The sequence below is a fragment of the Schistocerca americana genome, chromosome 2, assembly GCF_021461395.2.
Source record: "Schistocerca americana isolate TAMUIC-IGC-003095 chromosome 2, iqSchAmer2.1, whole genome shotgun sequence".
NCBI classification, from domain to species: Eukaryota; Metazoa; Arthropoda; class Insecta; order Orthoptera; family Acrididae; genus Schistocerca; species Schistocerca americana.
The window spans coordinates 763,219,796-763,247,480 of NC_060120.1; the positions used below are offsets into that span (position 1 = coordinate 763,219,796).

At 37.7% G+C, this 27,685-nt stretch overlaps 3 protein-coding genes across 9 annotated transcripts in view; 1 reads left to right on the forward strand and 2 right to left on the reverse strand.

Moving 5' to 3' along the window:
- Positions 1-526, forward strand: part of LOC124595085 (mitochondrial import inner membrane translocase subunit Tim21) — a 48,525-nt gene extending 47,999 nt beyond the window's left edge. For all 5 annotated transcript variants that reach the window (XM_047133673.1, XM_047133670.1, XM_047133672.1 and 2 more), the window contains one exon: positions 1-526. In XM_047133673.1, the coding sequence (XP_046989629.1) occupies positions 1-138 (138 nt within the window). In that variant the 3' untranslated portion in view covers positions 139-526.
- LOC124595084 (transmembrane protein 231) lies at positions 124-27,665 on the reverse strand. Of its 3 annotated transcripts, none has more exons than XM_047133668.1 (5): positions 27,523-27,665; positions 27,271-27,437; positions 16,705-16,833; positions 9,793-10,015; positions 157-2,851 (listed from the first exon to the last, which is right to left on the reverse strand). In XM_047133668.1, exons 1-5 carry the CDS (start codon positions 27,659-27,661, stop codon positions 2,586-2,588), a joined length of 924 nt encoding a protein of 307 aa, XP_046989624.1. In that variant the 5' UTR covers positions 27,662-27,665; the 3' UTR covers positions 157-2,585. The 3 variants fall into 3 exon arrangements, with proteins under 3 accessions (XP_046989625.1, XP_046989624.1, XP_046989623.1); XM_047133667.1 differs by having other exon boundaries at positions 161-2,851; positions 9,793-10,018; XM_047133669.1 differs by lacking the exon at positions 16,705-16,833 and having other exon boundaries at positions 124-2,851; positions 9,793-10,018.
- On the reverse strand, positions 15,020-16,697 carry LOC124595082 (prolyl 3-hydroxylase OGFOD1). Its single transcript, XM_047133666.1, has one exon. It carries the CDS (start codon positions 16,564-16,566, stop codon positions 15,112-15,114), a length of 1,455 nt encoding a protein of 484 aa, XP_046989622.1. The 5' UTR covers positions 16,567-16,697; the 3' UTR covers positions 15,020-15,111.
- Positions 27,666-27,685: the final 20 nt, after the last annotated feature.

The window sequence follows — 27,685 nt, forward strand, 5'->3', positions numbered from 1 at the left end:
AATGATAAGAAGGAGTTTGAATACAGGTATTTATTCGTACAGATGGATGATTTTCCAAGAGAAACAATAATTCTTGAAGACAATAGATATGATGTGCCATCGCCAGTTGAAAAGCCATTTGACAATCTGCTTGTGTAAAGCAGTTAATTGATTTCCTTGTGTTGTCAGGATCTCTTTTGTGTGGGTATATTTTATACAAGAATGCGTAGAATGCTTTATACAAATAAGGTAATCATTGTCGGGAATAATTTAACTCAATTGATGCAGCAGATATATTTTGAAAGAACATCTTATGTCGATCATGTATAATACTTTGTAATTAATATTTTTCTTTTTTGGATATTTTTAACTCTTCTATACAATATAAGATTGTGGAGACTGAATTGTGCAAATAGCACATATACAAGTCATGTACAAAACAAACACAGTACCTTTACAATATTGTGATGTCAAGCTTCAATGAGTAATTAATATCTTTAGAATCCTTTTACTGAAAAAGAAAATTTATAATAAAAATTGAGAACAATTTAGGTGTCTTTTTTTTATTGCCTTCAGACTCTTACTCACAACAGTCATGTAGACTGAGCCATCCCATAGGTGCTGGAAGTGGAGTGATTATAAATTATAGATTTCACAGTGAAGATCAAATGGTTGCACATTATGAGAGGTGACAGTCCTTATCACATACCTTCAAAGTAAATGTTAGTTTACATAAATCCCTGGAGCGATATTAATGTTTGCCCTGGAGGATGACAGAAGGGTAGCTTAGTTGAGAATGGTGGTTACTAAGATAACTGGTTATGACAGATTATAGCCTCTTTTAAAATAATGAAATCTCTTCTGATTTCATATCATTGTTATGTGTCTTTATTTTTCTGTTTGATTTTTCATTGATGAATGTTTGTAGAATTTTTTTTCAGAAGCTTCCCATTTTATTGCAGCAGCTGTGAATAGAGTTAATGCAAAGAGGTTTAGTGACACGGCCGAAAGGTACTGCTGTCATGTATCAAGAAACAGCACTCATCAAAAAAGGAGCAGAGGACAGCAAAAGAAATTTCTTGTAACAGGCAGTGTCTTGGAAATATACCATGGAGGTCTACACCACAACTTGCCTCTGATAAGCTGACAGAATAAGTGCCAAGTACGCATTTAAAATCCTTTAAAAATTTCACTTAAAATTGCTGTAGGTAACACACACTGTCATTAATAGATGACTGTATTGAGACCAGCTCCATGGGTTGCTCTTCCGAAAAACATATGTACAGTGTGTACACAATATCATAGTGGGAACTTCAATGGCTGAACTCATATATACATGGAAGAGTCGTTCTGCTGAGGCACGAAGCATGGTATGAAATATGCCTGAGAGATACTTCACGAAACTGACGCACAAGTGTCTGTTGCAAGCTATGTTCACTGATGAAGCCACATTTTTCCCACAATGTGTAATAATTAGGCACAATGTTCAAACTTGAGAGCCCAAACAACAGCACAGCATCATCTAAAATACATGCAGCAGTTATAAACTGAGTCTTTAATACAACACTCTCTGAGGCATGCTATGTTGACCTCCTTCCTTGATGGAGAAACTCTCAAGTCTCTTAAATGTGGATATACTGGTACTGAGGCAGAAGGAATACAGCAAGAGGTCACATTGTTATCGCACAAATCTAAAGGCTATAAATTCAACTAAATACTTGGGGATTACAATTACAAATAAACTGGAACAATTATATACACAATTTTGTGGGTAAAGCAAAGCAAAGACAGTGATTTATAGGCAAGTGCAACAGTTTTACTAAAGAGACTGCTTACACCACGCTTGTCAGCCCTCTGCTGGAGTATTGCTTTGCAGTGTTACATGTCAAGAAATTTCTAAACCAAATACACATTATCTGGCAGTACATTCAGTATCAGGCAGTCAAGACCACTTTCTTTTAGTGATGTATTTGTGATAGTCATTAATTTCATAGTTTTGTCAATAACTGGCAACAGATTTCATTAGAGAGATAATGTGCTGTGCGCATTCTCAATGGCTTACATATTGATGGCAACAGTATGAACTAAGTGTTCCAAGAAATATTGGAATCTGAATAGGGGTAGAAGTCCGGAGGCCAACTATATATTACAGGAACAAATTTGTAAAACAATGCTGTTTGTACTCAATACTTTGTCTCAATTTCAGAAGTTAGTGACCAGTTCTGCTAGAGTTCCATATTTTATCCTTATAATTAATTTCTCCTTATCTTTGAGTCCCTTAATACTTACAACACACACGTGTGTGCTAAGTTTGGTGTGGTTTATGGCAACACCATTTTTTTCAGTTCCTTAATTAAAGGATTATTCAAACACTTCTAAAGCTGTTACACTTAGCTCTTACTTAACTTGCTTGAGGCAACTCGTTTTGCTGTTTATTGCAACATCTCAGTACTGGCCAAGGTTTAAGTTATAGTACAAAGTTTCTATACATCTATTTTATTACATAAAAAGGTAAAAAAGTGTTCATACAAAATTACGAGTGGCATTATTAACCACAGAAATATCACAGATGTAAATATACTTTGAGTCAACATGTGAAATAGCACTCATACATCTTTTTTCCAAGGTACAATTCTGAAGCTGGAAATGAGGTAGTTCCCAAATACATAGCTTTTTATTTTGTTGGTAATATACATTATTACCACCAGCACTGATAAATACTGTACCCATGCCCACTTGACAACTTGCCAGAAACCAGGCTTATACAGAATAGTATCTTCTGGATAGTAAATTGTGGCTGATATAACAAATGGGGCACCAGCGGCTCTTCCGACAGTCCACAGTGGATATGCATTTGTTACTGCAGTAGAAACTGAAATGATTGAACCATTTAAACTAAGTTCATTACATTAAAAAACTGAAATACTATACCGACGTATATGCATTTACAGCAAGAAAAATGGAATAAGCAAAGAAACGCACATGTTCTACAGTGCAGGCACTACAATGAATCACCACATAGACACACTCCTAGCACCATGATCTGACTTGAACCAATTGTTTTTATTAATTCCATTTTAAATGAGTAAAATAATTATATTCACAAATTTTCTACTAAAACTTGTGCTGTTTAGTGAGCTAATTGCAGACAGAAGGCCAAATGACAACTAACTGAAGAAATGACAAAACTCTTTAACAGCATAAATAATAAAGGGCACACAAAACATCAGTTGTAAGATTATTATCTAATGAGACTAGGCTACACTAGTTGTATCATTTGCCTTGAAGCCTTTTCTAGTGCATTAATGCCATATGCAGAGAAATTTCGCATTACAAACTGAAGAAGTTTCTTATATGTGTGTTAAACTACTTCACTGGTACCCACCATGTTTCCATAATGTGGGGGCTAATGTTGTGTAGCACTAAAATTAAATTAGTACAGAACTAAAACTTTTTGATGCATTGTGTGGAACATTATTTTTTAGCTTCACATCCTTGATAGCAAAGAACATCCAGCTACATCACACATCAGTTTTGGAATATGTTCTAAAACTTGTGCGAAACAGTGATGACCGTAATACAACATGCACTTTTCATCATGCTTCTACTACAAGGAAAATTTGAATTTTGTTTAATGACAGTAAAAAAGCACACTTCATGTTACCATGCAGTGAATTCATGCAAACTGCTCAACAATTTTTCATCATCTGCTTCTGCAAATGTGTATGCACTTCAATTCAAGGGGAGCAAAGAATGAAAGAATAAACTTAACAACTTTCACTGTTAAATTAAAAAATAAGCAAAATAAAACCATTATGTTTAAAAGTGTCCTATTCTGAGACCAAAATCTGCTTCTGGTTAACATTTAATACTGTGTTGTTCCATCCTGTGTACTGTAAGATGATCAGATCCTCTTTGACATGCTGCCCCAGGATGAGACTTGTCAATCAAACCTGTCCCACTTTTCATTGGCAGCCCTCTTGAGATCAGCCACTGGAGGTTTCAACTAGTTCCAAACACAGCAGGTCATTCCACTTGGTTAATTGCTGCCTCCTGGACAAAGATGGGTGGGTGCAAACCCTGACAACAACACGAGGCATCTGACATTAGTAAATGATGGTATTTGAATGTTCAAATGATGTCACTGTGGCATATGTCTGTCTGATGAGTATATTCCTCTGCGGAAGATTCCTCTTGCTGTTAAATGATTATATATGTACCACATAACATAAGCTTATAATGACCCTCCATCGGTTCAAATCCACGTCCAGCCATCCTGATTTAGGTTTTTCATGATTTCCCTAAACTGCTTCATGTAAATGTTGGGATGGTTCCTGTTAAAAGGGATGCCGATTTCCTTCTCCATCCTTCCTTAACCCGATGGGACCAATGACTTCACTGTTTAGTCCCCTCCTCCGAATGAACCAACCACCCCTACAATGACCCTCAATGTCTACCAAAAAGCAGTGAACAAAAGCTACAGTATCACACTTGCTAATGAAGAGACAGTAGACTCTACTGAAGTACACTGAAAATGCTAGTTTAATTTTACCTCCATTACACAAATGCATGTGTTCAAAAGAGTATCCAGATAAATTTAATGGGGATGGTGCAAAAATTTTTTTGAGTGGTTTAGAACTGACTTGTCCAGTTCTTGACTTTCCTGCTACATGCAATACCACTTAAACATCACTTTACAAAATTAGATTTTTACTGCCGATTACTGATTGACATGAGTGTCATCACTTCAAGGGTCAAGTAAACAGGTGTTGGAAAGTCCAGTACGGAATAATAACAATATGGATAGGTTGCTACTCACCACATAAATCAGGTGTTGAGTTTGTCACAATTAAAAGCCTGCTAAAATATTAAGTATTTGGGCAAGGTCGCCACGTAAGTTCTTAATAATTTTATGATGTTTCTTTGTTGAGTTATGTTTGAATGTGAAAAAGATGGAGAAATACCTGGCAAGCACATAAATGTTCCTACAAGTCGATAGTACAAGGGCATCATTCATGATCGTCATCAGGAAAATCCGTTAATCCACCTGGCCTCGGTTCATCCACCTGGCCTCGGTTTGCATTTGCGCGCGCGCTCGTGTGTGTGTTTTTTGTTTAATTTTGACAAAGGCGTTACTGACCAAAAGCTATATTTGTGACAGTTTTTGTGTTTTACCTATCTGCGACTCATCATCTTCTCACATTATGTTGATAGATAGAACAGTTGTGGAGCTGTAATACCTTCCACAGTGAAACATTTAACAACAGCAATTCTGGCAGGCATATCTGCACCAAAACATTTTGCAATACGTAAAACCTCCAGTGCCCATATAATGGCATATCTGTCAAATCTCCGTCTGTCTTAATGTAACTTATTTACATGCCGAGCATTTCTTCAAATTCAGTGCTACTATTACTTGTAATTATGAATCTCCACAATGGCTATAATTTCCTGAACTAGCAACTGGATTCAGGGCAACCACTGTTCAACGCTCACCACAAAATCTTCCATCAAATATTCAGTCTTCAGTGAGTGGCTATATCTCACTTATCACTGACAAGTTATCTGGTTATTTGTCTCCAGCAAGAAGAAAGAGGAAAGTTCAAACTTAATATTGTGTTGATATAAAGGTCTCTTCGTGATGAGCAATAGCTTGCTCCGATGATGCAGCAAAAGGAATATGCCATTTCCATACAGAAGGAATAATCACAGCATTTACCAGAAGTGATGCACAGAAATTACAAAAGCCCTAAACAAGAACTGTTGGGAACCAATTCTTGTTAGTGACTGATGATGATTCAAATTCCTGTTTTTATACAAACTTACAAACTGCTAAAATATTGCTGCATAATGAAAAAAATTAGTATTTTGTCAGCACAAGACTGAATTATTTTTAAAATACAGTTTATTGTAACTGTAAATAATTTCATTTAAAACCATATTTACCTGATTATAAGATGACCACAAGTGACTCCTTCAGAAAGATTTATTTTTTAACACATTCTGACTAATCAAAATTACAAACTTTTTATTGATGTAAAGGAGCTGTTTAAAAAGTGGAAAAATAAAATAAATAAATAAAATTGTTTCATTAATTTTTATCTCTGCTGCATTTATTTTTTTGTTTGTTTGTTTAGAACACAGCTCCCACCTCCCTGTGGATATTGCTTCTATACTGATGTGAGACTGTTACAGTGTCTCTTGCTTCCGAACATACTGTCTGCCCGCCACTCTCTCATTGACTGTGTAGAACCAGCAGCTGACACACCCCCAATCATTACAGTCACTCCTCACAATGAATGTTGACAACATTTCTGCATGAAATATGTGAATATGGTACTGACCCCATCACTTTTAGCACCTCCTGTAGACACGTATGCTATTCTTCAATATTTGTCCAATTTTGAAGTCAATTTGATTCTGAGTGCAAACTGATACAAGCAAAGCCAAGTTTTATCACTGTGCCCCCTCCAACTTTCTGTTGTGCTGTGTTCAAGCAACAGGGAAGCATGTACGGCAATATCTTCTAGGGAGCAGGTCATATGTAACAGCAGCAACTAATACATAAATAAAAGATCACAGTCACTATTCAGTCCTATAACTGAACTATCACTTGCCCCATAATATAATGACATTTGTTTGTACTATCTCCGTAACAGGTCTTTCAACTGTAATTTATCCTCGTGACAATAATAGTCAGTTTAATTTGTTTCATTCTTTAGACATTTCATTCTGGATTAATTTTCCTTCTCATTTCATCTGAATGTCATCATCTTGTTCTGAAGCTGATTAATAGCTGATAACAATTTTCTCTAATATGAAATGTTTGTACAGTGATTGAATTTCTCATACCCAAATAAAATATTAACTTTGGTTCAGCATCAAGTAATGGTTTTTGAAGGAGAAGATTTTCGCCTATGAAATTTATCTTTACTTAAAAAGCAGCATAAACGAATGAATGAATGAATGTATGTATGTATGTATGTATGTATATGGTATCAATACATGTATGAGATCTTTTATTGCAAATCTGTTGAACTACAACAAAAGTTTGTAAGTTAATAGTATTTAATGTTATTTACTCCTGTGTTTAACAAATATGTCAATTTTTAAGCAGAGTATTTTATTATTTTTGTAGCTAGTTCATAGTGTGTCGAATACCCTTTGCCATACAGCCCTAGAGCCGTGAGTCATATGTCATGTCATTGTTCAAGCAAGGTCAATACTATTGCAAGCACATTCAAAAATAAGTATTGTTTGCTATGTCCTACACTTCAGTATTGTTGAAAATAAATCTGTACAAAACCTCAATAGCCAAAGCTTCTTCTGTAAATGTAAGACAACCCCTATCTTAATCTATTATACACTGTGTAAAAGTTGACCGCAGCAGCACTAGTTTAATCTACAAATGAAAGATGACCCCCTAATTTGGGAAAAAACCTTGTCTTACAATCGGGTTATTACAATTTGTCATTTACAGAGTATAAAATGTGATCCCTGGTTCTAATTCATGATCTCTGTTACTTGTGGAAATAAATTAGGTCTGTAAGCTGCATTATTTAAAGTATACTATACCCTTTTAAAAGCAATTTATTAAAAAAGCGGTGAATGCGAGTGAAACATCATCTGTAGCGTGATAGTTGGATAAAGTCAAGTTTCTAGAAGCACTGAAAACTTGCATGTTACTCCACTACCAGCACTTATGCCAACTACCTCGCTTGTGGAAACTTCAAAATACTGGGCCACTGTCATAGTAGCCATGAAAGCTAAAAGCGGTTTGACTTCCTGTCCTAATGCAGCTTGCCCCACCACTGCACAAGAGCTTCAGCAACTACAGTTACATGGAACTACTCTCATTCTTCTTTCGTTTGCTCAACAACACAAGTCTTTAGCTGTCTGCTTGTGTTGAGGGCTAACTATTTGCTTACAACAATATTGAAAAGTCAGAATGTTCTTAAACCTTCTAGCCTGCAGCAGTCCCTTTTAATCACTGATTAATACTACAGTAACACAGCATCATTTGAAGTAATGCAACACATTGTTAAAGTACTTTGACTTAGGGAGTGACCTTGCTGAGGTTCACATTACTGCAGAACTAGTTAACCACTTAATATAAAACCGCGAGTTACCATGTTTTCATTATTCTGACACGGAAACTAAATACCAAGTACACTTAGGCAACTTAACAGACCTTCAAAATAGTAAAACCCCAGTTATATCCATTTCAGCACTGATAGTTCAATGTTCGACTGCTAGAGAGCATATGGTCCTACATTTGTAGCCTGGCTGAGGTGGTTGCCTCTAGAGATCATCTCTACAGTAGGCAGCTTTGGATGCTTCACAACAAAATGCGCACTTTCAGTGTCTCTCCTGTCTTTTTGTTTAGCCTATGCTTTCAAAAAAGGATGGGTTTGTCCTGTGATCCTGAGTTCAAAACTGAATCTAACGGCTCAGAAAGTGAAGGAGGAAGTTATGACAGTTGGTCAGTTGATAGACAAGTGCTCATCAGTGGTACAACATATATTCACTCTGCTCTAGTGAGCTACTACAACATTTATGTTTGCAGGAAATCTTTGTGAAATACACGGTTAGAATTCATAGTGAGGACGTTTTAGTGAAAGTCCAGTACATAACTATACTTGGGATTTTATTACTGGTGACCTTCAAAATTTTGTAACTCATTATTTTGAGCTTTATAAGCTATCTTATATGTCTATATGTGATGCCATTCGTTATATGTTTTTCACTAATAAAAGAAACATTTTTGGACATAATTTGAAAAAAAAAAAAAAAAAGGTATGTTAAGGGCACTTTGATTTTAGCATAATAATAATAATAATAAAGATTTGTTTTAGTCATTAAGTGTATTTTTTACAATGAAGTGCCTCAAGAGATTTAAAGCTACTCTTGATGTAGGATGCAATATCACAAAACACAAGTGTTCTTATTGGTGCAATTACTGAGTGATGAATGGTTATGCACAATTGCACATTTATAGCACCTGTGATTTTTTAGAAAACTAACTACGAGAGAGAGGGGAGGGGGGAAGGCAGAACTAGTGAGATTAGAGCTTTACTTTCAGATATATCTTAAGAGTATTGTAAATAGCACCAAGCATTCGACACACAAATTAGAAATTGAGCTAATGGGAATGCAGTGAGCATACAACAGTGAGAGTGTTTCCAGTTGTCTGGTGTGTGACTGTTACTTGTAGCTTCATGTGAACTGGCATGACATGTCACACACATGTATCTGACCTTTCCGTAGAATAAGAAATATAGCTCAATTTTACTTATTCAAAACTTATTTACAAACATACAGTGTCTCCTGCTAACAACTGTTTTATCAGTGCATTTGACAACCACAAATGATTTACATGAGAAATCTATTTTTGTATCCATTTGCTCTTGATTAAAGTCTTCTGCAAGCTCCTTAGCTAAAATCTGTGCTACCACAATAACACTTGTATCAATTACTTCATTTGATGCCATCAAGAAAAAACTGTGTGAGGGGAAAAAAAGAGGACTTTTGCAAACACACAAATTGGCCTCTGAAGGTGGTGATTCCTATGCTTGCTGAAAAACAATTTAACTACTGTTAGAGAGTCCACAAAGAAGCAAAGAAGTAAGCAACTACAGTGATAGCCCCATGCTACCAAATGTTTCTAAGTGATAAAAGAAAGAAAGAATGAAAGCTTGTGAACTTATAACCTCTAAACTGATATGAAGAAATCAGTTTGTAGTAATGTTGTAATATATCTGCTTAAAAAAACAAAATCCAACACACCAATTTTTTGTAAGCTGTAATACTTACCATTCCTGCCAACATATTCTTTTATAATTTTCTGCAAATTAAAAACTTGCGGATCAGTGCTTTCTTCATCTATGCAAGAATAATTAAAGCTCACATCTCTTCCATCATGAAAAAGTGGTTGTTTTTGAACTAGTTTCAGGTCACCTACTATGTCAAATCTTGCACCTGGCAGACTAGATGAATGCTGAATGATGGCAAGTGACTCCATTTGAAATGCACTGTACTTCTGCAATAAAAATTTACAATTACTTTTGAAACATTTTCTCACGTTTATGACAAAATGTAATGAATTTCGAAAACTGTCCTGTGGACGATTTCATCTCAAATCACATGGGTCAAAAGTGATTGTGTTACATCACTATTTCAATGTTTCCTGGGAAAAAATAAAAATAAATAAATAAAAATGTTGAAGTTCCACATGATACCTCTCCAAAACTACAATAATTTTGATTTTCTGATGGTTTGTTAAAATGCTACAGACCTCTCTAAATGAGAGTGTTTGCAAAAATGTTGTAACGAATGGGAAAGTTGAAAAATTATGATTAAAAAACCGAAACTGATAGAGATCAGAATTTATTTTCAATAAACACTTTGTTCCCAATACTATGAGATATGACACACACACACACACACACACACACACACACACACACACACACACACACACACTTCTGAGGTTTTATTTTTTTAAGTTACGAAAATTTGTAATGCGAATTTAAAAAATATGTTCTGAAAATATGTGTAGTCACAGGATGGAGAAATGATATAGCAGAAGGACTGCTAACTGTCAGTTATGACATTAATGCATGAAATTCTTAAATTGTTAAAATAATTGAACATAAAGATGAAAAAATCTGAAATTTTTTGGTTCTTTGACCTACCTCTGTCCTCAAGGTCAAAAGCCATGGACATTTAAATATTTAAATTGATCGCTAATTTTATGTAAATGTCATGCAAAACTGGTATTTCTGAATCAAAATAATTACTTTACAACATTATGAGCAAATGGAAAAGCAATTCATAATTTTATTCGAAAGCATTTTATGACAAAAATGAGATATAGAATATTTATACCCAATTTCTTTTTGTGATGTTATTCACAAATTGTTATCGTCTTCGGTAATGATTTCACTTCTTTGTGACTTTCCACGAATTAAAATTGCCTACAGTGTAACAATCAACACTGCACTGTCGAAAAGAGTTAATTTGTTTTTTTCATCTGCTCCTCATTGAAGTTGTATAGCTGAGCTGAATTTGCACACAGACAAAGGGTGATTCAACAAGAGCAGTACTTGGGAAATAGGAACTGGACACTGGTCTTATGAGGATAGCCATTGGAAAGCATTAGCAGTACCATGAGGTGTCAAAGGAGACATTTATACCTTTCAGCTCATTAGACACACTTATTATCTGTCCTGCCCACCACTGATTGTCATACACATCAGAAATGAAGTGCCTCACACAAAGTCTTCTAATGTATACCATGATCTCTGCATTTCACATACAGTAACAGGCTGCATTTCGTGAAGGACTGTTCTTGCAATGTATGTGCCACTCCAGGATGCAACCCAGTAGTGAATTGATTGTATTACTACCACACGCTTAATAGCAGACCACTTTTCTCGTTTTTTAAACGGAACTCCCTTAATGTACTTTCATTTAGAATTAAGAGTTTCAGGTTTGTTACTAATGTTGATATGGTGTGTACAGATCCAGTAACATCTCTTATAGCATCAACAGTTTCATGCTGGAGATTAAATCTTTTTTCAAGATGTTTAAGAGGCCTCCTACCCCATCCTATGCACTTTTTCCATGACCTGTTGCTGAAAATACCCATTTTTTTGTCTTAATGCCCGCACTATAGTGTAGACCAAGCTCACACAGCTGAAAGCAATTTTTAAAATGAGATGCTGCACCATCAGTATCATACACATGTTTAGGACACGCATGGCCTCTAAATGCTACGTCATCAATTATGTAGCATGCATGTGCACTGTGATGAAAAAGATCATCACTGACAATAGCAAAACAGACCGATGTTCCAAGGAAGTGTGCACCACTTGTGAATATTGATACCTGTGATGTGTGCCGGTGGTAACTTTGAATTTCGTTCCGCAAGGCAACAGATCAGTTTTCAGCAAAGTCGTAATGAAGAACTAATATGGCCGTATTCTGAGATGTGGCCGATTTTACTTCTGCTACGGCTTATCTCTGAATTCTCCGGATATAATGGTGAGTTATTTCTTTCATGACCCAATGCCTAATGTCTGTTAACAAACTTCTCTGGCTCTACTGTCTTCTTCACGAAACTTTCTCCCTCCCACAATTCAACTCATAGGTTACGTCATTGTCAGAACCCTGAAGGTGTAATGCTTCAACAGTCATTACCTCAGCACCAGGACATATAGCATACTCCTGCAACCAACATTTATCTTGCTGCTCTCGAAATATACACAAAAGCATCAGGTCCATCTTTGTGAACATCTTTCCTGTGACACTGCATATGGTGAAACAAACACGTTTCAAATTAGTGCAGTAAATACATAAGCACACTTCCTTCACTGGCTGGCATTTTATGTGTTTTAGTTGTAAGGAGTAGAATTTTGAGACACCAATTTTTAAATTTGTGTTCTTCTTTTTCATTAGGAGATTTGTTTCTCTTACTGTTCTTGTCATATATCTTAACTTTTTCACCATTTTCACTAACAGAGATGACATTAGCCTGGTTAGGACTTTGCCGTTGGAATCTTTGTAATCACTTAGGTAATATTCCAGAGCAACAGTAAGCATATCATCTTGCAATGGATGCCCACAGTAAGAATCTGGGCATGCTCAACTGCCTTTCTCATTCTTGATTTTACGAGCTTTTGAAATCAAATAATGTGAAGAAGTGGGTGTGCATTTCTGTATCTGCTGATTAGAGCAGCTACCTGGTATCAGTGTCAGTAACTGTATCTTCTCAGTATAAGTGGTTGCTGAGAGAACAGTATTTAGGTTTTGAAATCACACATCACATTTCATGCACAATTCACTATCTTCAGGTTTTGCACCAAGTGTATCTACATTATACACTTCACAAAGGTTTGAAGATGTTGCTTGTGTAAAACTCATGTCAATTTCTTATTCTTTTCTTTTTGCATAATGTTTTCTTCTTGTGCTTCTTACCTTTCCTGGTAAGCAGAAATGCTAACATTCAACACATCAACAATTTCACACCCAGGAATATAAACATCTGCATTGTCTTCTTCAGTTTCACATTTGAGTGACTGTAATCGTTCAGGTAGGTTGTCACCAAGTTTCTTCCGGTAGTGAGTGTACCACCACCTGCACAATGGATATGATGCTAATACAATTACTTGAGGACCAAGATATTTCTGCAATACCTCTGACAGGTTTCCAACAACTGGGAAGCATTTTTCACTTTTCTTAAACACCATCTTCTTGTGTTTTTTTTTTCATAGTCCACCCACCTCATTCTTTCACTACTGTATTTTCTCACTGACATTGTGTCTCGCAAAAAGTTCAAACCAAACACAAAACTTGATGCAGAATGGTTTACGTGCTAGCTCTCACTCATTTGTTATAAATAGAGGAGCGATGGAAACGGTGTTGCCAACAAGCATATTTTACACTAGACAATTCAGTGTTGCGAAATATGTTGAAAATTTTTTAACACTTTACACTCAAAAATACTCCTCACTGTGTTTGCACTGATTACTAACATATCAACCAAACAATATTGTGTATATAATAGAGGGAAACATTCCACGTGGGAAAAATATATCTAAAAACAAAGATGATGTAACTTACCAAACGAAAGCATTGGTTTGTTGATAGACACACAAACACACACACAAAATTCAAGCTTTGGCAACCCACGGTTGCTTCATCAGGAAAGAGGGAAGGAGAGGGAAAGACAGAAGGATGTGGGTTTTAAGGGAGAGGGTAAGGAGTCATTCCAATCCTGGGAGCGGAAAGACTTACCTTAGGGGGAAAAAAGGACAGGTATACACTTGCGCGCGCGCAAGCGCACACACACGCACACGCGCGCGCACACACACACACACACACACACACATATATATATATATCCATCTGCACATATACAGACACAAGCAGACATATGTAAAGGCAAAGAGTTTGGGCAGAGGTGTCAGTCGAGGCGGAAGTACAGAGGCAAAGATGTTGTTGAATGACAGGTGAGGTATGAGCAGCAGCAACTTGAAATTAGCGAATGTTGAAACCTGGTGGGTAATGGGAAGAGAGGATATATTGAAGGGCAAGTTCCCATCTCTGGAGTTCTGATAGGTTGGTGTTAGTGGGAAGTATTCAGATAACCCGGACGGTGTAACACTGTGCCAAGATGTGATGGCTGTGCACCAAGGCATGTTTAGCCACAGGGTGATCCTCATTACCAACAAACACTGTCTGCCTGTGTCCTTTCATGCGAATGGACAGTTTATTGCTGGTCATTCCCACATAGAAAGCTTCACAGTGTAGGCAGGTCAGTTGGTAAATCACGTGGGTGCTTTCACATGTGGCTCTGCCTTTGATCGTGTACACCTTCCGGGTTACAGGACTGGAGTAGGTGGTGGTGGGAGGGTGCATGGGACAGGTTTTACACCGGGGGCAGTTACAAGGGTAGGAGCCAGAGGGTAGGGAAGGTGGTTTAAGAACCACAAAAGTGCCCCACTTGTGACAGGATACTTTCCGGGACTGAATCAGACTCTGAATGTGGCTCTCCAGCAGGGATATGACTTCCTCAAATCCTGCCCTGAAATGAGATCCATCCTTCATGAAATCCTCCCCACTCCACCAAGAGTGTCTTTCCACCGTCCACCTAACCTTCGTAACCTCTTGGTTCATCCCTATGAAATCCCCAAATCACCTTCCCTACCCTCTGGTGTTATTTAGCTCTGCTTTCATTTTTTTGTAATACCTTGAGATGTGCGAACACACACACACACACACACACACACACACACACACAGAGAGAGAGAGAGAGAGAGAGAGAGAGAGAGAGAGAGAGAGAGAGAGATCGTGATTTCAGCCTGATAAGCTTTCCTAGACTAATCACAACAGACAAAACACCACTGTTGATGGCTGAAAGAGAAAATACAACAACATTTGACAATTAAAACTTCTGGTAATACTATCAATTCTGGATTCATCAACTACTTCCCAGTCATGCAGATACCTCTGAGGAATGGTTTGTATGGAAACACTGTTTTGTATTTCATAGTTTATTTACTTATAAGTACAAAGCTGGCAATTAATTGTCTTTACATTCAAACACATTCTGTAACAAACTGGTGAATTTCAAGCCTGTTCCACACAAGAAAAATTAATTGTGTAGAAATCACCTCTGAAGTTATGATTAATGTACTTAACAAAACAAGCAGTATTTGATTCTCTGTATGTAACAGACAGAGAATTAGGTCTAGGAGAAGCACAAAGTAGTTCTTCGTCCTCTTCTGGAGAAATGTACACTGTTGATCCTCCACATTCACTACAGTTCTCACAATTCAAGTAAAGTGTGACATCTAACAAGCTTTCTTTAGAAAAGCTTGTATCATTTACCAATGAATAATATCCTGACTTCCACCTTCTAATTTCATATGAGCAAGCAGAAACTTTGATAGTTTTTTCACAAGATTTCTTCATCTTACCAATGCATGTGAGATCTAGACATGTCAACACGGAAAGTAACTGGAACAGCTTTTCTGATTTCATAAGTGTAAGTAATCCTTGTACCTCAGAACTCAGAGTGGACTCATCTGCTGTATCATATAACCAATAATTAACAGGTCTTTTTCTTAACCAAGATACTGTACTTCTAGAAAGTGCTTTACAACAACTGTCATAAAATTCTTTACAGAGAAAATCTTCCAGCATGATTGAGCTAGTCTTCTCAAAATGTAAATTAAGTGTTTTCAGTAATTCATCACCATTATAATATACACTGTTTATCACATTTGAGGAAAACGAATCTTCAACCTGCAACAGAGGAACTGTAACAGAGTCATTATTTCCCAACTTATGCTCCCTTCTTTTAATTTTTCTGGAACCATAAAACCAACCATTCACAGTTATTCTCGTTCTATCCATCGTAAATACTTCTTGTACCTGATGGAATGATATTTCTGACACCTCAAAGAAAACAAAAGAATTAAATTGTGGCAATATTGATTTAACAATATTTCCTGGCTCTGTTTCCATGGTGTTAAATAGTTGCAATGCTCCACCATCATGTGCGGTCCAGTTACGATTCAGATAAAAAATATACGCTATGCATCTATCCTCACACTGGTCATCATGACAGAGAAGATAATCTGTATCATCATAACATGAACAATTTGCAGATATTTTCTCCCTCAGTTGTATATTGGTAACATCTTCTAGCCATTGTCGAATGGTATTATTTAGAAGGCATCTGAACGAATTAATAGCAGGCAAGTCAAAACCAAAAAGATCTTCAGACTGACGATATTGGTATAAGTCATTATTCTTCATTTGGAATTCTAAGCTAAGTAGCTCAACCTTCAGTTTCTCCAAGTACGCATGATCAGATATAAGATTCGTCAAAGTGCAAATCTTAAAAGGTTCACTAAGTAGAGAAATGCCCCACTTTTCACTAGGGCCTAAATCAGATTTGCCTGACCAATGACTTGACAACCAATCCTTTACTTCATTTTGAAGTAGATCAGACCTAACTTCAACACAATTTTCAGCTGAAACATCTGATTCTGAATTTCCACAGCCTTTCGCTGACATGGTGGGATGATGTAATTGTAGACTTAATGCTTGATATATCCTTTCCTTTTTTAGCTTATTAGACACTATTACACAGGATACTAGATGTGTCTCAAGTTTAAATATTCACTTTTCATCAGGGTAATATTCTGTACTTACATAGAGCTTATAATCAAAAACTAGAAAGAGTATCAGTGAGAAAACTGCTTCAGTTCTGTGTAAGAGAAGTTCCATTTCAAAAAACAGTAATTCATTTTTTCCATCAATATCTCTGTCTTCTTCTCTTGTCTGAAAAACACAAAGCTATGTCTCAATAAATGCCTTCTTTGCACAATATAATGAAATAATTAACTTACTCAAAGGCAATTTTGATGGTTTACATGTAAGTGTAGCAACAGATAATGCTTTAGTTAAAACTTCTGCACTGAGAGGAAGTGTTCAATAGATAAAACTATTCGCTGACATTTTGTCCCCATCTGTTGGAGACATCACCAGAGATAAATTGAAACTGCATCGAAAAGTCAAGGTTGTCTGGAAACTATACAGCTGTAATACAGGGCACAATCATTTGTCACATGGTGCTCTATGCATATCTCTGACTTGTGGCATCATTCTCAATTAAGATTAATCAAAGTAAACGCTGGAAGTTACATCAAACAATGAAAAATTTGGGATAAATTGTTACTGGTGTAAATTTATTGAAGCCACCAGTGGTTTCAACTCCACAAAAGTCAAATGCGGGACTGAGTAAACCAATTAATGTCACCACACAGAGAGATCATAACTGGCAAACGTTTCTGGGGGTGATATTGGGGCACCAGACTGGAAACATTTTTGTGGAAGCTAAGTCTTGTTAACTGGAAATTGAATATAAGAGTGCATCTTTCCTGCTCAGTAACAAATAAAATACATCGGCAGCTTAGTTGAGTAATAGTTGGAATCACTGAATCGTCACGGGATTATCTTTGTCTCTGTCAGGAGGCTATCCGTGGTTCTCATCTGAAAGGCATGGTTACAGGTATGATCCTATGGTGATGGACTGGATCTAAAAGGCATAGCATCAATGGGTCTGCTAATCCATAGGCCAGGCTTTCTTAACCTAAGCGGGATAACATGAAAGCAAAGTCACGAAAGATTGGAGCAAATGGCACCTCAATAAGTGTTGCTGAGGTAACATAGAGTAGTGGTTGCCAAACTGTGGCCTGTGGGTGACATGCAGCGTGAATCAAGTACTCATGTGGACCATGGTTCTCAGCCATATTTTATAATAATATGCATCTAGCAACTAACAGCTAAATCCAAACCGCCAACTAACATTAAGATCTTATGAGTGCACCTTTCCTGCTCAGTAACAAATAAAAATAGTTACAGAGACAGCAATGTTTTAAGGTGTGTTTAATTTTAATTTGGCCATGAGCCAAATACAGAACATATTAGAGAGATGGTCACTTCAAAAATAGTTAAGTATTTGTAGCAAGAAACAGTCACTTAAATTAAGGGTGCTGTAATACAACATGAATAGAAGAAAAAAAGACATTCAAAACATATAGTAAATATTTGTGATCGCATCTGATATTGCAAAATGCAGTTAAATGTAAGTACGGTTACTGTTATTAATCAATTGGTCCGCCATTCACACAAACACAGCAACTACTGAGGATGGGTGCAATCGGAAATAGAGAACAGTTGACATAAAGTATTCTTAAATGTGCTGACTTTTGACTTGGGTCCAAGATGCCACTCCCCAAAATCAATATTGGCTCTTGCAAAAAATGTTGACAACTATTGGCATAGAGCATTAAGTTTTGTCTGGCACATCCATTTCAGGAATGATAGCTCAGCATCAGAAACTAGTCCTAGAAATTGGTATGTTTCTACAACCTTAAGCATTTCACATGCAAATACAAGTTTGATGTAAGTGGATGGATTGGTGATGGGAGATGTGCATTTACACACGTTTTGAAAGTAAAACCTTGTGCTACTGTCAATAACTCACGAACATATCCAGTGATCCAGAAAATATTTAAAACTGTCAGCATTTCTAAATCCATATCTCAAAGATTATGCCATACCATCTGCCCTGTCAGATCTAATATTCTGCACAGATGCCAGTGGTGAGCAGTATGTGCAGTTATAGAAAAGGATGCCAGGAAAATGTGACATGCAGATGCATACAGGAATGAACCATGAGTTCATATTTAAACTGATGTGCCACACCTAAAGGTAATAAGTGAGAATGTTCACTATGATAATTCAGTTCCTAATTCAACGAGGTGCTGCCAGCACTTCCGCTTAAGCTGACGAAGGTGAGGAAGCCAAGTCAATCGGGTGTCGAAAACCAGTCCTAAAAACTGATATGTCTCCACTACAGTGAGGGGATCGTCAGTAAGGTCAAGTTTTCATTTCGTATGAACGGTATGACACCAACAGAAGTGCGTAACATATGACTTTGCAGCCAAAAACTGGAAGCTGCGACTAGAGACCATGACTGTGCCTTATGGATGGCTCCCTGTAGGTGCCGCTCAGCAACACCAGTATTGGTGGAGCAGTACGAAATACAGAAGTCATCCGGATACAGAGAGGGTGAGACGGACTGCTCTACAGCTGCTGCTAGACCGCTAATGGCCACTAAAAATAGAGATACACTCAATACAGAGCCCTGCGGGACCCCATTCTCCCGGATATGGGGGAAACTATGGGAGGCACCAACTTGGACACTGAAAGTATGGAGCGAAAGGAAATTCTGGATAAAAATCGGGAGCGGGCCTCGGAGACACCACTTGTTTAATGTGGCGAGGATATGATGTCGCCAGGTGATGTCATACACTTTTAGTAAATAAAAAAAGACGGCAACAAGATGTTGGCATCTGGAAAAGGCTGTTTGAATGGCAGACTCGATAGACACAAGATTATCAGTGGTAGAGCGACCCAGGCGAAAACCTTCCTGGCATGGAGCCAGTAGGCCATGTGACTCCAGGACCCGACCCAACCACCGACACACCATACATTCCAGCAGCTTACCAAGAATGTTGGTGAGGCTGATGGGCCAATATCTATACACATTAATTGGGTTTTTCCGGGTTTGAGCACTAGTATGATGGTAGCTATCCACATTAAGCGGGTTTTTGCCGGGTTTGAACACTAGTATGATGGTGCTCTCCCACCAGTGTGGTGGAAAGATGCCATCATACCAGATCCGGTTGCAGATCATGAGGAGATGTTGCTTGTAGTCAGACGAGAGATGATTAATCATCTGACTGGGGATCCACTCAGGCCCAGGAGCTGTGTCGGGGCAATATGCAATGGCACTGAGGAGCTACCACTCTGTAAATGGGGCGTTATAGGGTTTACTGTGATGTGTAGTGAACGAGAGGACTTTAACTTCCATCCGCCATTTGACAGTGTGCCAAAGGCTGTGGTGTAATTCTCTGACACAGAAGTGCGAGCATAGTGCTCAGCAAAGTGCTGGGCAATTGCGTTTGCGTCGGTAGAAAACACGCCATTTACGTTAATACCGGGAACACCCATTGGGGTCTGGTACTCACAAACTAGTTTGGTCTTTGCTCAGACTTGGGAAGGTGGCGTATGGTACCCAATGGTCAAAATGTATCTCTCATAACACTCCTGTTTCCATCTCTTGATAAGCTAGCGAACACGGGGACAGAGTCGTTGAGATGCTCCAGGGAAGGGTGCCGCTTATGCCACTGTAGAGCTCACCGATGCTCCTTAATTGCCTCTGCAACTTCCGGTGACCACCAAGGGACTGTCTTTCACTAGGGGCACCCTAAAGAACGAGGGATTGCGTTTTCTGCCGCAGAAATGATTGTTGTAGTTACCCGCTCAACTACCACATCGATGTTACCATGTGGGGGAGATTCAACGGTGACAGGAGAGGTGAAAGTGTCCCAGTCTGCCTCGTTTAAAGCCCATCTGGGCAGGCGCCAATGGGCCTAATGCCAGGGCTGTGACAGAAAGATGGGGAAGTGGTCATTACCACACAGGTCATCATGTGCTCTACAGTGGATAGATGGGAGAAGGCCAGGACCGCAAACCGAGAGATCTATGGCCGAATATGTGCCATGTGTCACACTGAAATGTGCGGGGGCACGTGTATTTAAGAGGCAGAGGTCGAGTTGTGACAGTAAATTTCCGACATCTCTGCCTCGGCCAGTAAGCATGGTGCCACCCCACAAGGGGTTATGAGTGTTAAAATCTCCCAAAAGTAGGAAAGGTTTAGGGAGCTGATCAATCAGTGCAGCCAATGCGTTCAGGGGTACTGTACCATCTGGAGGAAGATATACGTTGCAGACAGTCATTTCCTGTGTCGTCCTTATCCTGACAGCCACTGCTCCAAGAGGGGTTTGAAGGGGCACAGGTCCACTGCATACTGAGTTCAGGACATAGACACAAACTCTACCACTAGTACAGGCAAAGAGGGCATTCCTGACCAAGAAAAGTCTACTAGTATAAAACAGAGGCCTTAATTTGAGGCAGAAATTTCTGAGAATGTATGTTTGGAGCACAACATTGTATAATAGTGAATCATGGGCAGTGGGAAGACTTGAACAGAAGAGAATTAAAGTGTTTTGGGTTGTGGTTCTAAGAAGAATGTTGAAAATTAGGTGGACTGATGATATGTTTCTCCGAAGAATCAGCAGAAAAAGGAACATATGGAAATCAATGACAAGAAGAGGTACTCCCAAGATTGGAAATGTGTTAGGCATAGTCCATATCAATTCAGGCAGGCTAGGAAAAAATCTTACCTTCATGGTCTCGGATGTTATTGAATTTAACATATGTTAAAATGAAGGACTAAGTAGGGAACATGTATTTTTTGTTTTGTTTTCTCCAAAAAAAAATTCTGCTCCGAGATACAGCCCTCCAAAGATGACACTGTGCATACTATTTTGAAGATGGAAATGTTTGAAAAATTCTGCCGATTAGCATCATATAGTTCTACATTTCCTGAAAAGAAGAGCTTCCACTTTTAGGTTGGACAGGTTTTATAAACAATTGAAGTTTTTGCCATGTATAAAACCTGTTTTATCATCACATAACAGACTCATAAAAATCAAAGCCTAGGGTTATTTAACATAATTTTAGTTTTGAAAGATGAGTAAGAGACTCATTTTTTCAAGCATTTTAAATGGTTCCAAAATTTATGTGAAAGGTCCAAAAACTTAAAGGTTTCAATTTATACAACTTCTGTGCACTCTGATTTGACTGAAATAAGCCAGTCAATGAACTAAAAATGTTTTCCACTGCTTCAGTATCTTCCTTTGATATAGAGTGATGCATTCCTGTTGAACCAATAGGAACTGGACCACTTACAATCTTCAAAACATTGTGAACAGGAAGTGAGCACTGATGGCGTTGTTGCTGTCCTTTGGCTGGAAACCAATATCTGGCAGGTGGTCCATGTGGTAGCATAAAGTTCATTACAATTTCGTTTAACCCATAACTGATGTCTATAATCTCTGCAATCCACCAATCACAGTCATAGACACATGCCATAAACATCCCCCTTCTCAGGTTGTGAATGTGAATATTATCCTGTTGTTGCTGAAATGTTGGCCAAACGAATGAAATTTACTGTTTCTTGCTTTTTAAAGTGCATGCAATATGAGTTCGCCCATCACTTTGAGTCCAAAAATATGTCTTCTGAATTCCTTTCACAGGAGTAGTTTGTTAGGACAATTCTTCCTTTTTTCTGCTCATGGAATTCTTCGATTTCCTCTTTGGGCAAAAGAATGAGGGCTGTGGATGTGTAAGATTTCACGACTCTCGTAAAAGCCCCAGAATTCTGAATCACAGCTGTATTTGGCCTGGAAAAATTGTTTTGTAGCATGGTGCTTCAGCAAGTCACCTACACCATCATAAGGCCCCTTCCTGTGACCAGTAGCACTGTATACCCACTCAGTTGGCACATGCGACTTAATCAATTCAAACAGCTGGTAATGATTTATGAAATGACCAAGAGCACCATCAGAAATAATGATGATCTCCTCTGCCCCTGTTTGCAGCTGAAGAATTTTGCGCATTGCTAGCAGAGCATGTGCCGAGTCATGTCCCGTGTCATCACTTATAACTGCAACACTTGTGGTCTTGTTTTAAAAATATGTCACTCCTGTACAAACTGAAACCAGGTCATTACTCCAATGATACCCTTGTACTCTATTAATCTAATCTAATCTTCTTGTGGGAGAATTACAAACCAGTTCTCAGCAAAATCACAGTGAAGCACCCTTTCACTTCTGCAATGTGTTGTTGCTGCAATTGCTTCAGATGCTGGTGTGTTACTGCTTTCACTGGCCATTTACCAAGTTCATCAATGAAACTGTCAAAGGCAACAGTTTTCTTTGTAAGTTCATTTTCCTCCCATGTCGCATATGTAATTTCTGCAGAGTTATCTACTATGTCTTCCAGGCCAAGTGTCTGTAAAGACAGTCCTCCCATTCCAGGGCAGTCACCATATTCTTCAAACAAACAAGTCTCTTGCTTTACATCACAGACCACTAATGACTTCACACGCCCAACCAAGGTGTCATATGTCACGTGCTCCAGTAACTTCTTCAAAGTTACCACACAAAGTTCAAAATTCACACAGTACACACAGACAGACATCTCTGGGTGGGTGTGGAACTACCCACTTAGGTTGTGGCACATAAAATGTCGATCTTCCAATATGTGAAGTTGTATAGTTGCTCTTATAAACCGCAAAAGTTTCTTTGATACTGTGAGTCCTGTACCTCTTCACTTTCACAACTTTTTGACCTCCAACTGTTACAGTTATAGTGTCTTTTTTGGTGGCACTCTGGCGACAACAGTCCCATTTATCTTCCAGATAAAATGACTGCACTATCTGAACTTGAGCTGCTTCTACAGGATGACCTATTAATAGAGATCTGGTCTACCAAAGACTCTTTTTACAGACCTCACATTTCTTGATTTGTCTACCATATACTCTGAAACTGATGGAACCTGGTTAAAAATTGTTTTCAGTGAAAATGTCTCTGGAATAATAGTTAAAACTTCCACCTTTTCATTGTAGGATGCACAATATCCAACAGCTGAACTGATATTTGTGAAAAATTCCTGGCAAGAGGTGCAAGAGTGCTTTGGTTTATTTTCTGCTGAAGATGGAATTTCTACTTTGAAGAGTGTGGTCAGTTTTACTGTAGTGTATTCATCTATAGCTTTAGTAATTTCTTTACACTTTCTTGATGCATGGAGCTTATGACTCGACTTACTGACCATGGTTTCTAAACAGGACTAATGCCTACCTATGCAGCTGACTGATTCAGGATATTTAATTCTTCCTCTACTGATGCGAAATCTGAATCATCTGCACTATGGGAGGCTTCACCTTGTTGAGATACCTTCATTGTTACTCTGTCAAAACATTTATAACACAAAAAATCGTCAATGGAAACATCTTCACTTTGAAACAGTCTTCAAATGAAAACACTTATTCCTAACCTGAACAAAGTCTGTTGTTTGGTTTGTCTTATATATCACTCTTTTATGTATATGCAAATAGTCAGCACACTTCACTCTCCTGTGGCCCCAGTCAGAAGTCATTTCAAACAGTTCTTTTCACAAAACACACAGCAGCTGTGTCAACTGGTAAACTCCTCACGAAAACACAAAACTCTCTGGATGGTCTCAGATTTCTTATAAGCCTCTTCAGTAAACAAATTCGCCCTGAACAACTACAATACAGAAACCTGCAATGAACAACTACGACAAAGAAACTGACAAGAAACTACAACAAAGTGTAAGAAATATCTGCAATAATTAAAGTGAAAAGAAATAACTGCAACGAAGGAAGTGATACGAAATAACTGCAACAAAGACAATAGAAATAAATGTTGTACAAAGAAATTAGTAAGAAACAACTACAGTGAATACATACATTACCCTTTAAAGTTAAAAAAATGATTTTTTAAAATAAAACCTGTCCAACTTAAAAGTGGAAGCTTTCCTTCAGAGAGAATATAGTACTAAATGGTACTAATCAACAGAAAAAAATCAAACTTTTCTGGACTGGCATTTTTGGGAAATTTTTTTTTCTATAAATAAAAAAAAAAAAAAAAAAAAAAAAAAAATCGAAAGGCTACGGTGACAGATCTTTGACAAATATGTGCAAACAGAGGATACCACTGTAATCATAAAGCAATTACCTTTCAAATAATAATAATAATAATAAAAATTAAAAAACTGTAACAAAATATCTAGAACTGTAACAGCGATACAATATTTTTAAAAAATTTCCGAAATTCACATATTCAAAATGGTGTTCGCTGTGTCATCCTTGGAGGCCTGTTATCTTGGGGCAAGAAATTTTTTGGAGAAAACAAAAAAATACATGTTTCTTACTTACACCTGAATTTTAACATAGCCCTTTGCTAAACTCAATAACATCTGAGACTATGAAGGTAAACGCCCTGCCTGGAGTGATACAGATTATGCCGTTAAGAAATCAGGGAGAATCTAACACGATACCATTGAGGAAAGTCTAATGTGTGCCATTCATGGAATTAGAGGGAGCTGTAGATGGGTAAAAACTGTTGAGGAAGGCAGAGATTGGAATATGTCAAACAAATAAGTGAGGACATAGGGTGCAAGTGTTACTTTAAGATGAAGATGTTGACACATGAGAGGAATTTGTGGTAGACCACATCAAACCAGTAAGAAGACTGATGACTCTTAAAGCACACACACACACACACACACACACACACACACACACACACACACACAGATATATATGATTAAGATTTCAGAACCAGAATTTAAACTCTAAGGCATTTCCAGAAGCAGATGGGGTCTCCGACCAAAAGGCTGATATCCTTGGGTGAGCCAGCCATAACTTAACTACTCCACCTGGTGTGCAAGATATATAAGATGGGGGAAATACCACTAGACTTCAAGAAGAATGCTAACAGGTGTGCACAGTACTGAACTATAACTTTAATAAGTCATGTTTGCAAAATACTGACACAAATTATTTAGAGAAGAATGGAAAAACTGATAGAAGCCAACCTCATGGAAGATCAGTTTGGGTTATGGAGAAATAGTGGAACACGTGAGGCAGTACTGATCCTCCTGCTTACCTCATAAATTAGATTAAGAAATGGCAAACCTAAATTTACAGCACGTGCAGATTCGGAGAAAGCTTTTGGCAGTGTTGATTAGAGTACACTTTTTAAATTTCTGAAGGTGATAGGGGTAAACTACAGGGAGCAAAAAGTTACTTACAACTTGTACAGAAGCCAGATGGAAATTACATGCATGTGTCAAAGGGTATGAAAGGGAAGCAGTGGTAGAAACAAGAGTGAGACAGGTTTGAAGCCTATCCTCAAAGTTAATAATCTGTACACTTAGCAGCCTGGAAGGGAGATTATGAGAAATTGGGGCTCATAGGAGGCATACAGACAGTCATTTTCCCCCCGCTATATCTGTGAGTGGAACAGGAGGGGAAATGACAAGTAGTGGTACAGGGTACCCTCTGCCACAAACCTTACAGTGGATTGCTGAGTATCAATGTAGATGTAGAAAACAAGGAGAAATTTGGAAAGGGAACTGAAGTTCAAGGAGCAGAAATAAAAATTTTGCAGTTTGCCGTTGACACTGTTCAACAGAATGGGCATTGCCTTGAAAGGATGTAAGAGAACAACAACAAAGTAAAACAATAGTAACAGAACATAGTCAAATTAAATAATGCAATGCTGAGGGAATTAGATCAGGAAAATAATCATGATGGCTGAAGAAGAGCCAGGATATAAAATGTAGAATGGCAATGGAAAGGAAATCATTTCCAAGAAGAGAAATTTAGGAAGTCTTTCCTGAAAGCATCTGTCAGGAGTGCAGCCTTGTATGGACGTTAAACATGAATGATAAGCAGTTGAAACAAGAAGAGCAGCTTCTGAAATGAGGTACTAAAGAAAAATACTGAAAATTAGATGGGTAGATCATGTACCTAATGAGATGATGCTGAACAGAATCCGTGAGAAAAGAAATTTGTGGTATAGCTTGACTAAAAGACAGCCGATACATCAAGGAATCATCAAATTCATATTAGAGGCAATTGAGGAGGGTAGAAATTGTAGAAATGTAGCAGTAGTTATTTGCAGATGAAGTCACAAGAAAACATGAACAGTAGAAACAGTTTTAGGCTACACAGTTTTCAACCTTCAAACTAAAAACGAAGAAATGCTACATTTATTTCACGATTATAAAAGCTCAATGACATGTAGGCTACTACGTGCAATCAATTACGCAAGAATATGATGTTGTGTTTGATTCTGTAGTTAGCCATACTGTCCATAATCTGATTCTGCAAATCTGAGTGGCACTCAAAGCATTTCACACAAAATTGTGAGTAAACGCTGTATTTGTATGTCAAACAATATTGTAGAAGACACAGCAATCAGCTTCTTCCAACGTTGTACACAGTCCAGACTAAAAACTTACTAATCTGATATTAAAGGAGATGTAAGACTGTTCACTCAATAATCCCTATACATCTCAAAAAGTGATAAGAAATGCTACTACAGGTCGACAAACAGTGCCGAAGAAGCTACATTGCTGAAATATTAATGAATCTTGCAACTAAAGGGTGAATTCAACATATCTATGCATGAAACTAGCAGTTCCATGTTCATCGATAAAAATGTACATATCATTAATAATACTACGGTTTCTTACTAAAAACTTTTTTACCTTGACGACTGAACAATGGCTGTAGTCACTCAGAAGACTATTCAGATTCCAGAAGTTGCTGCAGATAATTGGTTTGTCCAACTGATTTGACTCTGCAACTGCGATAAACTTGTGCTTAAAATGCACATCTGGTTGCTCCCTGTAAGTATCTGCCTTGATCCAGAATCCTGAACAAATGTAAACGTTGCATGTTAATACACAAGATTCCTTTTCTAGGGTCTCCTATTACACATTATAAATTTAGACAATCACCGTAACTTCGGTACGCTATAATTAAGGGTATTATTACTGTAGTTCCAGTAATAAATAACACAAAAACAGTAGCTTTAGAACAAACAGTAGCCCTATACGTACACACTACGTTTTGAGTAAACACATTGTAAACCGCCATAGCAGTGTTATTGTAGTGTTGCCA